The sequence below is a fragment of the Myxocyprinus asiaticus genome, chromosome 5 (genome assembly GCF_019703515.2).
Source record: "Myxocyprinus asiaticus isolate MX2 ecotype Aquarium Trade chromosome 5, UBuf_Myxa_2, whole genome shotgun sequence".
Classification (NCBI taxonomy): domain Eukaryota; kingdom Metazoa; phylum Chordata; class Actinopteri; order Cypriniformes; family Catostomidae; genus Myxocyprinus; species Myxocyprinus asiaticus.
The window spans coordinates 33,439,885-33,458,432 of NC_059348.1; the positions used below are offsets into that span (position 1 = coordinate 33,439,885).

At 37.4% G+C, this 18,548-nt stretch overlaps 1 protein-coding gene across 4 annotated transcripts; it reads right to left on the minus strand.

Annotated features, from left to right (window-relative positions):
* Nucleotides 1-4: 4 nt before the first annotated feature.
* Nucleotides 5-14,415, minus strand: LOC127440327 (regulator of G-protein signaling 20-like). Of its 4 annotated transcripts, XM_051696857.1 has the most exons (7): nt 14,293-14,322; nt 12,950-13,007; nt 12,728-12,793; nt 11,929-12,092; nt 7,907-7,996; nt 6,993-7,227; nt 5-3,733 (listed from the first exon to the last, which is right to left on the minus strand). In XM_051696857.1, exons 3-7 carry the CDS (start codon nt 12,734-12,736, stop codon nt 3,545-3,547), a joined length of 687 nt encoding a protein of 228 aa, XP_051552817.1. In that variant the 5' UTR covers nt 12,737-12,793; nt 12,950-13,007; nt 14,293-14,322; the 3' UTR covers nt 5-3,544. The 4 variants fall into 4 exon arrangements, with proteins under 4 accessions (XP_051552817.1, XP_051552818.1, XP_051552816.1 ...); XM_051696858.1 differs by lacking the exon at nt 12,950-13,007 and having other exon boundaries at nt 7,907-7,984; nt 14,293-14,415; XM_051696856.1 differs by lacking the exon at nt 12,950-13,007 and having other exon boundaries at nt 14,293-14,415.
* Nucleotides 14,416-18,548: the final 4,133 nt, after the last annotated feature.

The following is an 18,548-nucleotide window of genomic DNA, read 5'->3' on the forward strand; positions in this document are numbered from 1 at the left end:
TATGGTCAGTGTGGATTTAAAGCTTGTCAAGGTGGCATTATATTGTGAGCTTTTGCAGTTTCACTTTTGCAAGGACTCATGTTTCTTTGTAAGATCTAGTGATTATATCAGTATATGCCTTTAGCCATTTAAAAAATAATTTAAAACTCTTAAAAGTAAACATCTGAGATTTACACCCTAACCCTGGATTCATAAGATTTATTTTAACAACCTTTTATAGTGGTGTGTGATAGGGTTTTAGATTACGGCTGAAATTTTGCATTATCTTGTGATTCGGTGCATGTAAACTGTATGTGTTATGTGTAAAAGTACAGAGACTGGAGTGTGGTATTAAAAAATGAAATGTGTCTTTGGAAACAATACTGTAGGCAGTCAAATTGGCTTGTCTACACACTGCAGTAATTACAGCTTTTAACAAACTAACCGTTTCAAAGATTATTTCCTGAGCAACTAATAACTTCTGAGAACTACTCAGAAGAGAGAGATTCTTAGGAGTTCATGCTGAAAGTAGGGAGAGGTTCTTGAATTGGTAGAAGCTGAACAACTTCCATGCAGAAGAATACTATTAAATGCTTAATGTTAATTTTGACATCAGTAATCAATACAAAGTAGGTGGTACTTGCCATTTATGACCAAATGAGAAGCCAGGTTTGATTGTGCTGTCATGTCCCAGAGTTTTGTGAATTTCTATTGCTGTTTATTTTTATTTATTTTTTGGTCCCAAATGGTTTTGCTACACTACTGCCTTGATGTCTTAACAAGCCCCTTGCATTAGCAATGCCTAATTTGAATAACAAACAACCCATTGCTGATTGTTCTTGATGTCCTTTTGTGCATATGGAAAACAGGAGGCGACTGTTCACATCCTAAGACCTCAGCATCTTTACGGTAGTTTAAAATGTTATGAAAAGGAGCTAACCCACTCTTTAATAAGAAAAGATATTTACATGATGAGTGTTCTTATGTACACACCAACTTTACCTTTAGACGCAGCAAAATGGGGAGGACACTTCCAGCAGGGTTCTTTTTTGAGGTTCCCAGGTGCATCCTCTCCAGAGCAGAGGGAGTGGGCAGTCAGTGGCATTTGTTACACTCCACTATAAATGGACACCAAACAAACCAACCAACCAAATGCATACTATTGATGAGATTATGTTGAACATTTGGATCATTAATATATGTTCAATAACAAAATAGAGCAATAAATTATATTATTGGACACAATTCATTTTTTTTTTTTACAAAGTACATTGCACAGATCATTATTTTGTCATGTTTTACAGTAAAAAATGTAAAACAAGATACATTTACTTGAGAAGTTAAATTTTGTGAGACAGTAGGACGTGCTTTCAGAGCATAGCATTGCAGCAGTTTGCATCTTATAGTCATGATATATTGTTGTCTCTTTCGCAATGTAGTACAAACATGGTGAGTTCATTCTCATAATTGCAACTTTATATCTTGCAATTGTGACTCATATTTGCAATGCAATAGTTTTTATTTGGAAATTCAAGAGGGGGCCTATCAAGACGCTGGGTACCCTGGGGCCTTAGTCCGTCCATGCTTGTCAGAAGTACTAAAACTATATAGGAAAATGCATATAGGCAGGGGGATCTCACAGAATGTTTAATCTCTTAAAACAATCATGCATTTTAAAATTATTGTGCTTTATTGTATCTTAAAGATTCCAAATGCCCACAAATCTTTATTTTTCTCAGTTCAATAAAACAGAAAAAAAAACCTAATCTGATTACTGTAAACATTAACATGTTAAAAAATTTAGTATAATTTGTATGTAAACTGATTGGAAAATAACACTTTTTGTATAATTTACAGAACCACAACAAAAAGTGAAAGAAAAAAAAACACTTATAGGCAGTATAACTCCAAACCATTGGCTTAGATTGTGTATGAGGTTGATCTATGTGGTGAATCCATCAGCTCAAATTGCACATATCAATTGCACATATTTAGTCTAAGACAAGTAGAATCACCACCATGAAAAACATGTTGGCAGATAGACGTTTGGCCTCAGATCAATAATCGTAATGATTTGTCCTCATCTCTACCTGATAAACAAACAAACCTGCTTCCTTAAATATGGTGACTTCAGCACTCAAAAAAAAAACAATGGTGATTGTTTCCTCTTCAAAACTAGAGGCAAATGAAGTGCAGTGGTTCAATTCAGAAGTCACTGTGTCATCTCATGAATTGATCAAAGGCCCAGAGAGTCTTTGTATGTGGCAAGAGTTTAAATCAACTATTGCCAAAAAATAAATATAAAATGAGAGAGATGTCACAAAATTGAATGTCAAGGCACTTCCCCAAGTGAGGATCTTGTCTTTGAGCAACATCAAAAGTCAGGCAACAAAGTAATTCACAGAACTTAAAATATAGTAAGAACTTGGCAGCTCCAATTCTAGTCAGTTATATTGGAGGAAAAAGCTAATCACCCAGTTTTACTGGACTTGGCTACTTTGGTGTCATCTACTCATAAGGGTCCATTCAGAGCTAAATATAGAAATGTTTTTAAAGTATCTTTGGGTTGAGGACATGCAAGGAATAGTCATGTTCAACCATCTCTTAGCTGCTCATTCTGGGTGCAGCATGGGAATAATATAATGATACAGAAAAAAAAAACACTTATTGATGGACGATATTTCTGTAAATACAGAAATATACTTCTTGATATTGTCTTGTGGAATACGAAATCAGGGGAAACCATTTTCCTGGTGCCTTTTGAGATATACTGTCTGATAATATTCCGTAATCATCATTTGTGACAAAGATTTTGTGACATGATCTTTCTTATCCATGATACCTTTGTTTTGTCCTTTTTTATTTAAATATTTTTTTTCTTTACCTTACTTCAGTCTCAGCCTTTAACACTGATTTCAAACTAAAGCCATGCTTGTGGTATGGCAGATAGTATTAATTTTCCATTGGAGATGCCAAGTCATTATAACAGAGAGTTGTTAGTGAAGTAGCTAAAACAATAGTGTATCACAGAATGTCCTCTGGGTACAGTTGAAGTGTTGCTTTGACTTGAGCTTTGATTCTCATACGCACTATTCAGAAACGGGTAATACTGTGTACCCATAATTCCCTTTTCTTTAAATATTGTAACACAAGACAAAAAAGTTGAAGAAATGTAATACAAATTCATAAATATATCTACTGTATATACTATATATAGCACACAATTGGTATCACATTGTCCTTCAAACATTAATAAAAAAAAATAAATAAAAAAAAAGAATAAGAAACAATAAAATAAAACACAAATAAAATAGATTATTATCCTTTGGAGCATCTTGCTATGGTGATCTGTAGCAGTACTTGTGGTGAGGAGCCCTCAGGAGATTTGAGACATTTTTTTTATCCAGTGACCTGGAGACCTGAGTGTCTTTTTGTCAGGTACAGATCGCTATAGCAGTAAAATCCCTGGGAGGACCCATACTGAGGTCCTTTTAAACATATTCTGCGCAAGGAAAGGTAAAAAACAAAAGATATGGAGGGGGCATTCAACAAGGATCACAGAGATCTAAGATTCCACCGACTGCTCAGAGACTGTCTTCAGCAGGCTTATGTAGACTGGGGAGTTCATGAATCGAGGATATGAGTCTCTTTGCATTAGCGTGTATATCTGGAGCTGGGCATCATCAAATGTGTGGGATGATGGCTCCTGCATGTTCCTGTTTATAACCTCCCGAACTCTAGAGTCAAGGCTCACCTAAGAAAAGCACAAAAAAAAAAAAAAAAATTCATCATTTCACTGTAAAAATGAAAAGATACTTGAGGAACCATTTGGGGTTCCTCAGATTTCACACTGGTCAAACTTTCTGGAGCAGGGATTTTCAAACTGGGGTTGGGTGACATTCAGTGGGCCACAAGGGGATGCAAAAAGTTTAACATTTAACATTATTATTTTTCATTCTACTTTCTAAAGACAAATCTTAGTTTGTACTAGTATAAACTACTTAGTACAAAAAAATTGTTTGTACTTATGTTGTGGCTTTTCCAGAGAATTTCTCAACACCATCATCTTTTGCTTGCTCACTGGGGGATGTAAAGTCATATTCTCTATAAAGCTGCTTTTGCATTTGAAGTGAAAATTCAGAAATTCATGAACTGATTTTGTGTAGCAAAAAGATATTCTGTCAATTAAAAAGGTGCACTCAGTATCTTTTTTTTCTCTCTCTCTCTTTTATTTATATAATTTAATTTTATTATTATAATTTGTTTTATCTTGGACTTGCACTGACACCTAGAGGCATGAATAGTTTTCGCACACAGTAGTTTTCAGATACCAATGTCACTGTGGAAATTTACTATACACAGTCAGCCATGATTAATCTAATCCATGAGTAAAGTGTGCAACAACAGGGCAGTTACTGAGATTAAGCAAGTGGTATTCCGCTGGCCATGTGATCTCAACATGGCAGCCTCCATGAGGAGACCCTCTCCATGTAGAATAAACCAGCTTTTATAAGGTTGCTTAAATGAATGGAGCCTTCATCTTATGTGAATGGTCATGATTCAATACGTACTGTATGTTAAAAATTACTATTTATTTCTTTAGGAGTGAAATTGTTTTTAATGGGAAAAAATTACTGAGTGCACCTTTAATACAGAGTAAATATTTTCTAGATAATATTAAATCATTTCTTTTTTTCTATAGTGCAATAGCAATATAAAAGCCAATTATTCATTTTTGCAAACAACATGCTGTCCTTATAATATCACGTTTACTATTTTTGTCACACAGTATAAATGTGAATTTATACATTAAAATAAATAGCTGGGGATCTATCGCAAGGGAATCATCGTATTTGGTGGTCATTGGCATCGAAAAGTTAAAAAAAACCCTGTTCTGGGGAAGCACTAGCCATATTTTCAGGGTGCCTCTGATATCCTTATTGGTACTTAAGGAACTTCAGTATGTATTTGAAGTGCCAATGGGGTTACCGGAGGAACAGCTGACAGTCTTAAGAGTTCTTGCAGGAACTTATGGGTTCCATTTTGCAAGCTCCTTAAGCCACATCCACTTATACGTTTTAAGTTTAAATACACATTGATTTTGCAACATTTATGTAGGAGCAGTGCCAGTGAATTTTGATTGCTGGTGCTGAAGAGGTGCTAAATCATGGATGGGGGAGCTGAGCTTTGATCACTAAAAACCCGGCATGGCCAAGCAATTTTATTAATATCAGTTTGCACCTGGTGACAACAGAAGTGAAATCTCTATACTGCAGCCTCAATAAAACAGGCAACACACTTTCAGGGGTGTTTTCAGCTTTTTACCGTACTGTTTGAAGCATAGGTACAGCACAACATTGTACCCTTATTGGGGGTCTGGGGACATGTTCCCCTGGGAGAAACTTTTTGCAAAAACGGCAATAAACCATTTAATTCTGGTGGCTTGAGGTGCAGCATTTTTACCTTTTCACAAGTATATATATCTTGTATAGCAATTAATGTAACTACAGGCTACAAAGCTTTGCTAAAAATCTTATTCACACAGCACATCCAGCTCTAGATAAAGTTTCTCAAAATCAGCTACCTTTCAAAAAAAAAAAAAAAAAAAAAAAATAGCCTGCTATGGCAGGACCATGGTATTGTGATGGTATCACATGGTAATACTGCGGTGCATTGATGTACACCATGGTATTTACATAGTACTACGATATACATGTAAAAAAAAAAACATGCAATGATAGTTTTTGATACCTGTTTGGTTGGCTTTACTTTGAGTTGTTCAAAGCTGCACACGCAGATGTTGAACTTAATAAAGACATTATTCATTGCTGTCAAACGAAGGATGCACTTGCAGGTTTTGATTCAAAATATCGCCGTCAACGTATGAACGGGGAGAGACGTAAACTGACACCTACATGTCGCAAAATCATCCGTGACTTCTCTTAATTTTTATCATTGTAAACTCCACACATTGTTCACTCCAATAGGATTGTTGCGTGTAAAACATGTTGAAGATTAGTGGACAGGTGGCCAGTTCTTTAAATTATGCTCTGTTTCCTCACAAAAGCAGTTTATTTTTCTTGTCTCTGTCTCCTCGCCAGTGAACCGCCATAAGAATGTCTATGGGACCACTGTGTTATCATTTTTTTGCTAAGTTTGCAGCTTCACCTGGTAGAAGGGCTCTGATTGTTACAAAGCAGGGTCAGGGGTTGCTAGTTTACAGGGGCTGCTCCAGCATTACTGAGAGTTGGAGTGAGAAATGCAGTTGGAGTGCGCTTCGTAAAGTTTCAACAGTTGCGTTTACCTCATCTGCTCTGTGTATCATGACAGTAAATATTCCACTTGATTGTTTTCTGTTCTATTTATTTTATTTCTGTTTTTACAGAGTGAGAAACGCTCCAAACAATAGTACGTAAGCTGTCTGAACAATTCGGACCATTTTGCTAAACCATTTGAATTATTCTTTGAAGGAATCAACTCAAATGAGTAATTCATTTGTAATCGGGCATCACTAGTTCTGATGCTTAACAGGTGACAGAAATGCGGAACACACAACAAATATTGCTAAAATATTGTCAGGGAAAATGTTTCTTCATAAAATCTTCATCCAGAGGATAATCTGCTGGCTGTTGGGGGTGCTATGGGCTTTCTTGGGGAGGCTGAAGCACAAGCTAGCCCCTACCTAGTGCCGCCTCTGCTTTTATGCCTCTCATACACACTCATGGAACGGTGTTTTCCTACACCAAAAATTACGACTTTTGTAAAACGATCTGTAGTGCTACATCTTACTTTCGAAAAAGATGATATTAGGAAATGGAAAAATGGTTTTCAACCGAAAATGTACATGTGGACATGGCCTCAGAGAACTGCCCTTTTTGACAGGGAGCCAAGAGGTTCTCCTGGGTGCTGCCAGTGTGGCAATGTGTGGAACCTCAAATTGAGTCATTAGGATATTTTCATTTTTACAGTATAATTATACAGTAAATATTTACTGAATTGTTACATGCACTGACCTCTTTGGGTGAGAGAATGGAGATGTAGTCTTCATATATAACCCGTGCCTTCTCCTCGATGATGCTCTTATTGGTTTCCTTACTGAAATCTTCACAAGCCAACCAAAAGAGCATGTTTTCCTCACTGAACTCAGTGCGCAGAAACTGCCGAAAGGCACTTCTTCCAGCAGGGCAGTGCATCAGCTTGTCGAAGGATTGCCCCCATGAGTGCACCTCTTCCACAGTGGGTTTCGGACTGCCAAGAAACACAGAGGTCTTAATCAATTTACCCACCTCAATGACACCTCTTACTTCCAAATACTCTTATAGCAAGACAATTTCAAGAGTAACAGGAGAGTATTTGTCATAAAGTTGCACCTTGCAGAACTGTCCCATGACAGTAAATATTTTCTAAAAATAAAAATATTCCATGTCACATGGTATTCCAGGTGGCAGTGTGGAGGAAGTGTTTATACTCATCTCATGCTCTAATGGTTAAATGTAAGCATCTTGGAGAAAATGCCACCGTATTGTGTACTGTGTACAGTTTTCTTACCATAATCAATTGTAAGAAAAGATGAGAAAGGAAAGAAAGTTCCAAAGCCAGTTCTGAATGTTTAAAAAAACTAAACAAAACCCAAGACAATTTTGATTAAATCACAAAACGTGTTGTGGAACCATTGCAGTTAATTGCAATTAAGGGCTTGTTTTACAACACTTCACTTGAGTATATTTGTGAACAAATCATGCTTAATATTTGGCAAACAACTCGTATTATATGTATGTAAAGGTCTTTTCGGTTTCACCTTTAAATGCTTTATAGATCCCCACTCCCCCCATATAGCAGCAGTGTAGCTGTTTTACATTTTATGAAGCTTTGTAGATTTCTATGTAGTTTTAAATACTTCTTCCAATAAAAAGCTGGAACGACTGACCTCTCCTCGAAGTCTGCATTCCCCTCTGCTTTAAAATCATATGAGGCTCTTCGGTTCCTCTCCTCTCTGTCTTCATTCCTAACAGTGAGACTGCAAGGTAGTAAACACATAATGATCCCAAGACACCTAACAGAAAGCATTAGGAAGCCTCGGAGTACCTGCTTTCTTAGAGTTATTTAAGTCTTTCCAATGTTCAATTTGACACTGTAACTGGTGCTCATTATGAGCTCACAGTCTGGAAGCATTGTCTGTCCAATGTGCTGGACTGATGGATCTTAAGAGGAATTTTCATAGAAGATGTCTTAGGATCCCTGTCACCTCAGTGAAAATTACATTATTATTCTATAAACATGCAGAATGAATAAAAACAGTAGATTTAATATTATTGCATAGAGTTAAAGCATATCTGGTCAATGTTCATGGCACATTCATCATGGAACAATACTTAAAGCTGAAGTGTGTAATTTCTGTGCCACTATCGCCACTGAATGGAATTACAAAAAATAAAAACAATTCAAACAACCTTCCGAATATGCCCCTTGTCTGCTGTTGATCAAACAAACAGATCCAAATCACGCCACCGGTTGAGTAAATGTGGTTTTGTTGGGCTGAATGGGTCGCTCGGAATGTTTATTGTGCCACAGAGGCACAGTGTTTACAGTTTTCGGGAAAATGAACCTACAATTGGATTACTTATTCAACCCCAATTACAAAAAAGTTGGGGCGTAATGTAAAATGCGAATAAATACAAAAAGAGTATTTTGTAAATTCTATTAACACTGTGCTATATTGAAAGTTCTAAACAACACATTAATTGATGTTTTACCTTGTGAATTTATTTATTTATTTTGGAAAATATACACTCACTTCAAATCAGAAGATTGCAACACACTCCAAAAAATGTTGGGACAGTCGAGTGTTTACCACTGTGTAACATCACCATTTCTTCTAATAACACTTATTAAGCATTTGGGCGCTGATGACACAAGTTTGTTAAGTTTAGCAAACAGAATTTTTCATGCATTATGCAGGTCTTCAGCTGCGCAATTGTACTGGGCATTCGTATTTTGCGCATCATAATAACTTATAATCCAGGCAGTATGTGATTTGGCATTGTATTTCTAGATAACCAATTCTGAATGTGCATGATCTCCGAACTCTTAGACATTACTGTCTTAAAAACCGTCATTCATCTGTAATGGATTTCATGACATGGGCTCAGGAATACTTCGGTAAACCTTTGTCCTTTGAAAGTAGAACAGTGGAATCATGTTTTGTGGTCCGACGAGTTCACATTTCAAATAGTTTGGGAGAAAACAGCCATCGCGTTCTCCGGGCCAAAGAGGAAAAGGATATCCAAACTGATATCAATGTCAGGTCCAAAAGCCAGTGTCCATGGGTAACTTTCACATCTGTGAGGGCACCATTAATGCAGAAGTTTGGAGCAACAAATGCTGCCATCCACATGCGTCTTTTCCAGGGATGTCCCTGTATTTTTCAGCAGGACAACGCCAAACCACATACTGCCCAGACTGCAAATGCATGGCTGCGTAAGCAAAGAGAGCGGGTGCTAGATTGGCCTGAATGAAGTCCTGACCTGTCTCCAATTGTTGAGGCGCAAAATACGGCAACATAACCCCGTAAAATTGTGCAGCTGAAGACCTGTATAATGGATGAATGGGGAAAATTCTGCTTGCTAAACTTAACAAACTTGTGTCTTCAGTGCCCAAAGTGCTTTTAGAAGAAATGGTCATGTTACACAGAGGTAAACACTCAACTGTCCCAACTTTTGAGTGTGTTGCAATCATCTGATTTGAAATTAGTTTATTTACAAAAACATACAATAAAATACACAAGATAAAACATAAAATAATGTGTTGCTGTAGTGCTTTCAATATACAGTGCATCCGGAAAGTATTCACAACGCTTCACTTTTTCCACATTTTGTTAGGTTACAGCCTTATTCCAAAATGGATTAAATTCATTATTTTCCTCAAAATTCTACAAACAATACCCCATAATGACAACATGAAAGAAGTTTGTTTGAAGCCTTTGCAAATGTATTAAAAAAAAAAAAAAAAAATGTAAATCACATGTACATAAGTATTCACAGCCTTTGCTCAGTACTTTGTTGAAGCACCTTTGGCACCAATTACAGCCTCCAGTCTTTTTGAGTATGATGCTACAAGCTTGGCACACCTATTTTTGGGCAGTTTCTCCCATTCTTCTTTGCAGGACATCTCAAGCTCCATCAGGTTGGATGGGGAGCGTCGGTGCACAGCCATTTTCAGATCTCTCCAGAGATGTTCAATCGGGTTCAAGTCTGGGCTCTGGCTGGGCCACTCAAGGACATTCACAGAGTTGTCCCTTAGCCACTCCTTTGTTATCTTGGCTGTGTGCTTAGGGTCATTGTCCTGTTGGAAGATGAACCTTCGCCCCAGTCTGAGGTCCAGAGCACTCTGGAGCAGGTTTTCATCAAGGATGTCTCTGTACATTGCTGCATTCATCTTTCCCTCGATCCTGACTAGTCTCCCAGTTCCTGCCACTGAAAAACATCCCCACAGCATGATGCTGCCACCACCATGCTTCACTGTAGGGATGGTATTGGCCAGGTGATGAGCGGTGCCTGGTTTCCTCCAGACATGACGCTTGCCATTCAGGCCAAAGAGTTCAGTCTTTGTTTCTCATGGTCTGAGAGTCCTGCAGGTGCCTTTTGGCAAACTCCAGGTGGGCTGTCTTGTGCCTTTTACTTAGGAGTGGCTTCCGTCTGGCCACTCTACCATAAAGGCCTGATTGGTGGAGTGCTGCAGAGATGGTTGTTCTTCTGGAAGGTTCTCCTCTCTCCACAGAGAAATGTTGGAGCTCTGTCAGAGTGACCATTGGGTTCTTGGTCACCTCCCTGATTAAGGCCCTTCTCCCCCGATCGCTCAGTTTGGCCAGGCAGCCAGCTCTAGGAAGAGTCCTGGTGGTTCCAAACTTCTTCCATTTACGGATGATGGAGGCCACTGTGCTCACTGGGACCTTCAATGCTGCAGAGATTTTCTGTGCCTCGAAACAATCCTGTCTCGGAGGTGTACAGACAATTCCTTGGACTTCATGGCTTGGTTTGTGCTCTGACATGCACTGTTAACTGTGGGACCTTATATAGACAGGTGTGTGCCTTTCCAAATCATGTCCAATCAACTGAATTTACCACAGGTGGACTCCAATCAAGTTGTGGAAACATCTCAAGGATGATCAGTGGAAACAGGATGCACCTGAGCTCAATTTTGAGTGTCATGGCAAAGGCAGTGAATACTTATGTACATGTGATTTTTTTCCGTTTTTTATTTTTAATAAATTTGCAAAGATTTCAAACAAACTTCTTTCACGTTGTCATTATGGGGTATTGTTTGTAGAATTTTGAGGAAAATAATGAATTTAATCCATTTTGGAATAAGGCTGTAACATAACAAAATGTGGTAAAAGTGAAGCGCTGTGAATACTTTCCGGATGCACTATACAGTAGCACAGGGTGAATAAAATTTACAAATCACTCTTTTTGTTTTAATTAGCATTTTCCATTCTGTGTCAACTTTTTTGGAATTGGGGTTGTAGTTGTATGCATTTTAAGCTAGGATATGAGAAAGTATTTACACTGAAAAAGTTACACACTTCAGTTTTAAGGGGATAGTTCACCCAAAAATGAATTGTCTATCATTTACTCACCCTCATAATGTTCTAAACCTATTTGACTTTTTCTTCCTCCATAGAACACAAAAGGAGATGACTGTATTGCAAACAGGTGCAATGAATGTGAACTGTGACTGAGGTTAACATTCTGCCCAAAATCTCCTTATGTGCTCCACGGAAGAAAGTCATATAGGTTCTAACAACATTAGGGTGAGTAAATGATGACAGAATTTTCTTTTTCAAACCACAAATTAATATTCAGATGCAATTTCCTGGACATAAATTTGGCCCAAAGCTAACCATGTTATATAAGATCCTACATAACCAATAACAAATGAAAATACTCCTACCAAGAGCAGCTGCAGCAACAGCACCAGCAGAAGCAGCAGGCGTTGGAGCCACGGTTCCCTTGGCCGGGCTGCTCATTCTGCGCCAGTGCTGTGGTCCCTGCCACCGACTCCTGCTGCACCGACATCTGCCTCTTTCGCATCTCCATCCGCTCTGATCCCATGGGCTGCAGAAAACAGGATGCAACTGAGATGGAGCCAATATAAATGCAGCCAAAAAGAGATCATTGGCTGATATCAGTGGCTCAACAAGCAATTGTGCGGGTGTAGATATAGGAAGTTTAAACATTTTGTGGTTTCCAATGGAAAAAATAATGCTTTTAAAGAAACATCAAGCACAGAAGAAACATGGAGGCTGGTCAAACAAATATGATTGAAAGTGACTTCCATTATCTGATCATGCAAATCCCAATTCCCATGAGATGGTAAATGTGCATATACTGTAGATTGACTGAACGTGGGCATGTTTTAACTTGACCATTAACCAAAAATGTTCCAACATGTCATAAAGACTAACATGACCTAGCATGTTATCTCATACTTGAGCAATAGCCTCTCTGCAATTGATTTTGAATGCAAGCATACTACCTAAATAAATATTTTAGGTTCAATACAAGTTAAGCTCAATCAACAGCATTTGTGGAATAATGTTAATTACCACAAACATTAATTTCAACTTTTCCCATCTTTTCTTTAAAACAAAGCAAATATATGGATTACAGTAAGGAAGTATAGCCACAAGATATAAACAATATGTGTGCTAAGTTAACATGGTTTTAGTGTGATAAAATTGCTTACTAACCTTTTCCATGTAAAGTTATATCCAATTTTACAACTTCGTTATCATGATGACATATCGCTGTAAACCCTAAAATGACCATAAAAACGTCAATTTAAACAACTTTACAGCACAAATAATACACAAATGTTAACAGTAGATTTAATGTAGGCCTGAGTGCTTTTATGAAATTATAAGCTTCACATTTCTGCTTTTACATCCTCCAAAAATTTTAAGATTTCTTACCTTTTACCTTCTTTTTATTGTAAGTGCCTCACTGAAACCTTGATATTTGCTCTTTTTGCTTTAAAGAAAAGGAGGGACGAGTACATTTATTTATTTATTTTTATTTTCTACTTATTTCATATTTACGGTATCATTATTCAACAAATGCTTTGGATTGAGCTTAACTGGTATTGAACCCAGAATATTCCTTTAAACAATCAATCTACTTGCCATAACTTGTATAGTTAGACATCAGTCGCACTAGATTTCTAGATCATCTGTAAAAAGTATTTATGAACTTTACAAAGTTCAGATTATTTATCTAGTTCCAAAAGAATGACTAATAACTGACAGATTCAAAATTAATTCAGAATTTCAATTAGTTCCATATATGATTCATAAGCTCATTGATGAAATAAATTACTATCATAAAATGATGATCACAGTCAGTGTTACAGTGCTTCTCCCGATTCTGCAAGGCCTACAGCACAATTAATTTAGACTTGTTGCCATGTGGGTGGGCTTTCTCTAGTTCTACAAGCTTTGGTGTCTGTGTCATGAAGGCTATAAAGCAAAAATAGAGTTTTCCTTCTCATAAACTACTATGGTAATTTTGTATACAAAGAGAGAAATAATAATTAAGTCACTTAGAAGCAATGGTTCTGATCACACTAAATCTCGCTGTGTTAAATCCAAGGAAATGGAATCATGGCAAAGACCTCACTTGAGGAACGACGCTTGGCAAAGATGTTTGAATATTTGGTGAGGGTAGGAGGGGGCGCAGCACTCATCAAGCTGCAGTCGAATCCCTTCATTCAGTGATCACAGCCACGGTGCACAAGAAATGCTCAAGCCGTGATTGATGATAATAATTTTTAATTTAGGAAAAAATACATTTGGCAATTTACGACTGAATATTTTGTACCATTGACTCCACGCGCCATAATGCTGGCATACGTTGGTACTGAAAGATAAAATCCCGATATGGTCTGCTTAAACGAAGCACACCATACGAAAAAAAAATAAATAAAAAAAGAAATAAAAAAAAAAAAGAATATTATAGCATTTACTGTCAATCAATTCCGTAACGATGGGGCGCCCCGAGAAAATAAAAACACTATATTTGCATTCAGAGCCTGTTGTTTTTGAAAGCAAAAATGCAATGGACGAATAGCATTTCCATCGCATATTCTCGCATTTTAAAGTGTCATCATGAAGCACAGCTACAATCTCTTTATCGCCCAGGACAACCATCGAAAAGACATTTCTGTCAAACAACATTTTTGCAACAATCAAACTCAATGGTGGTTGTCTCCCTGGATAACTCCTATCCTTATAAAATAACTTAAGATCCCCATACTTACAATTTCACCATGTATGCCCAGAGATAAGAGATATTCTTTGCCTTGATTACATCCGTTGGAATAAGGATTTTTTTAAAGACCGGTTGTTTCTTGTCAATGCGCATGCGTCCTGCTCGCGAGCTGTGGTGGTGGTAGCGTAAATTCTCTGGATGTCACTGATTCATATTGCACATAAATCTATGGCCGCAACATTGACGGTGAAACGCGAAATAATTGAACATTGTCCTACACTGCTGCCCGCGTCAGCATCAAATGCGATTCTAAAGTTTACCAACCGAACGTAACGCAAACAAATGCGGTCTGTCACGAAAAGGGACAACGAGATGCCATGTATAAGTCAGCTCAACAATAAATAGCCTAAATAAAAAGACTGAGAGAATGTTTAACGTGGGAGGATGGGTAGGTTTAACGTTGGCAGGATGTGTCACTAATAACCGTCAGTGGAATGAATGGTCATCAAATGCAGGCCAATTTTGTATCTGTATGCCTCAAATGAGGTGTCAATAATGTGTCATAGAATGTGTCAGCGGGCGTCCACATCGAACGCATGTTAGCTGTTTACTAAACAAGCGCCGCTAGATGGACTTTTGTGACCGTTGCGCCACTTGCCGCTGTATTTCAGCGTCTCGTGCAGTAGCGCCGCGTTTTTAAGAACGGCTACCTTTTTTTAGATACGTCTCGAGACATCTGCGTTCAGTTGTGAGCTATATGAGAATAAGAAGAAGACCCCCGCCCTAACAACAATAACATCATACAGAGGTTCCCTGTCTCATCAAGAACCGGGACTTCCCCTTTAGAGAGAAACACAACACCAGTTTTGTCAATGGTGTGGTTACAAGTTCTCAACCAATATTCGACAGGTATTGAGCGGTGTTTTGGTGCAAATTCAGTCAGTTTAGTTATGCAATATTGCATAAATTGTGGCGCTGACCAAAGAGGCGCAGCACAACTGACTCTGTCCATGGTCCTGAATTCGCAATCAAATAGCAGTGTGCGTTAGTCAGTGAGTGTACTCGGAAATGAAATTGAATTATAAAGCATACAAATATCTTTAGTTTATTCCTTGTGCAGTGTAATGCAGTGTGTGATTGCAATTCAAAGTTGCTGCGTAAGTGGAGGACGTTCATGACTTGAACCAAACCACATGACGCTTTCCATTGCTGACCGTCTTTGCTGGTCCACAGCATCTCATATGGATATCGAAAGTCATTACTGACATCTGCTGGAGATGTACTCGAAAAACCACAACTCAAACACATTTGAGTGAGAAATAAAAGGCAGGCCTGGTGTGCATATCGGAAATGTGATATTTAAAGCAGATAAAGCACAATGATAATAATTGTTCTCCATGTGTTAAACATGTTAAACAAACTTAAAATGTGAAACTAGATATAGATGCTGTGGCATACATAGATAGTGCCATGACATCCGACCACAGTGTGGAAATGAGAGCATAGCAGGCAATGCAAATGCGTGGTACTGTTTGCCTTTTTGTATAAATCTTTACCTTTCCATTCTATTACTGTGACATCCTTAGATACCATAAAAAATTCTTAAGTTAAAATCGTTGCCTAAAATGTTTTTTGATGTTGTTTTACATGGAGAACATTCAATGGTATTCCAAGGTAACATGTACGGTGCAAAACAGTAGTCTTGGATTAAATAATAAAAAATAAAAAATAAATTCTAACCCTCTAGATGTATGAGAATGGTGGCCCAAATAACCATCAAGAACATTACTGTGTCCCAGCACCACTCTAAAATGCAAACACTTGGTACTGGGTCAGGGTGCTGCATCCATGATTGCTAAAAAGTTTTAAAGCTTTAACAAATATTAGATACAGTATCTGGAATCACTGGGATACTGCTCTCAGTGAGTTTAAACTTTTTTAGTCCTTAAACTATAGCATTAGACAACATCATAGATATTAGCAAAAGCTTTGTAATTCCTGTATGAAAATCAAAATATATAGGGCAAATCAAGAGAAATGTAACTGCTACATTTTATGCATTGCTTTGAATTTACATGATTTAATCATCATGTACAGTGATGTGAAAAAGTATTTGCCCCCTTCCTGTTTTTTTCTATTTCTGTGTATTTTTCATACACTGTAAAAAATTGCTGTAAATTTACAGCCAAATTCCTACAGCAATCTACTGTGATTGCTTAAATACAGTAGTTTGCTGTTAAAAATGTTGCATTCTGGGAGATCAAGAGCAGGCTCACTGTGAAGTGTCTAGTTTTATGGTAAATAGCTGTTCTGTGCAAGGCATTATGGGAAAATGTACATTTAAAATCATGATATCATCTTGGTGAAAGCTATAGTGATATTTTGAAATGTATATTTTAACCCCCCCCCCCCCTAAAATTTTAGTTTGTGGCACATGGTTAGTGTTCATGATGTTTCTGACCAACACCTCTGTTCTTTATCATCTCACATCAGCCTTCACTTGTCTGTCTAATGAGAAGTCAAATAAAAAAATCAACCTTAGAAGCAATGTACATATTAAATGTACAGTTTTGCCAGGATTGAACAGTGTATTTTTTATGAAAAAAAAAAAAACCCAAACAAACAAAAAAACAACAATCTGTTCACAGTAAAATAACAGTATAGCACTGCATTGTGGGTTATAATGGTGAAATACCCATAAGCCTTTGTGCTTAAATAAGTATGTATGCTTTGGCAAATGCATTGGAACTACAAAAATTGTAAAAAAAAAAAAAAAAACATGTACAAAATTATTTATTCAGACTTAATAGAAGTCTTTGTTTAATTAGTGTTGTTGTTTTGTTATCAGTAGTTGTGTTTTGATTGAAGTCACCATTATGGTGATTAGTGATCTCTTGAGCTGGCACCTTGGACCTTCTTTTTTATTATATTATGTTCTTCCAGCCAGTCAATTTACGTTTATGTAAAAGACAAGTTTTTGCACTGTGCTACTTGGAAGACAAAAACCTAAAGTCATCCTGAATGTCTGATCCTACCTTGCAAATAGCACTATATGTGGCAATAGTGATGCATTACATATAAAAGCAAAAACAATAAAGGATATTTCAGCAAAATTATATCAGTAAATTGAGTGTTTGATGTTTTTTGATGAACTTACTGCATAACTCGAGTTTGATGAAGTTACAGCATAGCTTGAGTTGTTATCAAGACACACAGATATCAACTCTCAGCATACAAAATGGAACAGTGGTGACAATTAACAAACATACTTTTATGTAAATAAGTAAGAGCTGAACATTAAAATCCAAGTAACTTAGACTACAACAAAAACAATGTCAAAATAAATAGCTGTTAATTTCAGCAACAGCAAGACACCATTCATTTTACAGTAACATGCTGGCAACCCTGCTGCCAGTTCTTTACTGTTTTTTGACAGGAAAATCTTTAAGAGTGTACTACATTTTTTTAGATCTTCAAACAAGATATAACAAAACAAAGGAAACCTGAGTAAACACAAAATACAGTTTTCAAACATATATATATATTTTTACTGAAGCAAAAAAGTTATCCAACACCTATTTCACCCATGTGAAAAACTAACTGCCTCCTTAAACTTAATAGCTGGTTGTACTACCTTAAGCAGCAACAACTGCAACCAAACGCTTCCGATAACTGGAGATCAGTCTTTCACAACGCTGTGGTGGAATTTTGGTCCACTCCTTTTTGCAGAACCTCTTTAGTTCAGCCACACTGGAGGCTTTTCGAGCATGAACTGCCTGTTTAAGGTCCTGCCACAGCATCTCAATTGGGTTCAAGTCAGGACTTTGTCTAGGCTACTACAAAACTTACATTTTGCTTCTTTTGAGCCATTCAGATGTGGACATACTCCTATGCTTTGGATCATTGTCTTGCTACATAATCCAGTTGCGCTTGAGCTTCAACTCAAGGACTGATGACCAGACGTTCTCCTTTAGGATTTTCTGGTAGAGAGAATTCATGTTTCCCGCAATTATTGCAAGCTGCTGGCCCTCAAGCAACAAAGCATCCACACACCATCACACTACCACCACCATGCTTGTCTGTAGGTATGATGTTCTTTTTGTGGAATTCTGTGTTTGATTTACGGCAGATGTAACGGGATTCCTGTCTTCCAAACAGTTCCACTTTCAACTCATCAGTCCACAGAACATTCTCCCAAAAGGTTTGAGGATCATCAAGGTGTGTTTTGGCAAAATTCAGATAAGCCTTAATGTTCTTCTGGGTTGGCAGTGATTTTCGCCTCGCCACATTTCCATGGATGGCATT

Coding starts and splice junctions, on each gene's coding strand:
- LOC127440327 (XM_051696856.1), bottom strand. Junction 7,997..11,928: donor TGTTGCTGCAGCTGCTCTTG/GTAGGAGTATTT, acceptor ACTACCTTGCAG/TCTCACTGTTAGGAATGAAG. Junction 3,734..6,992: donor CCATTCTCTCACCCAAAGAG/GTCAGTGCATGT, acceptor TGCTTTTCTTAG/GTGAGCCTTGACTCTAGAGT.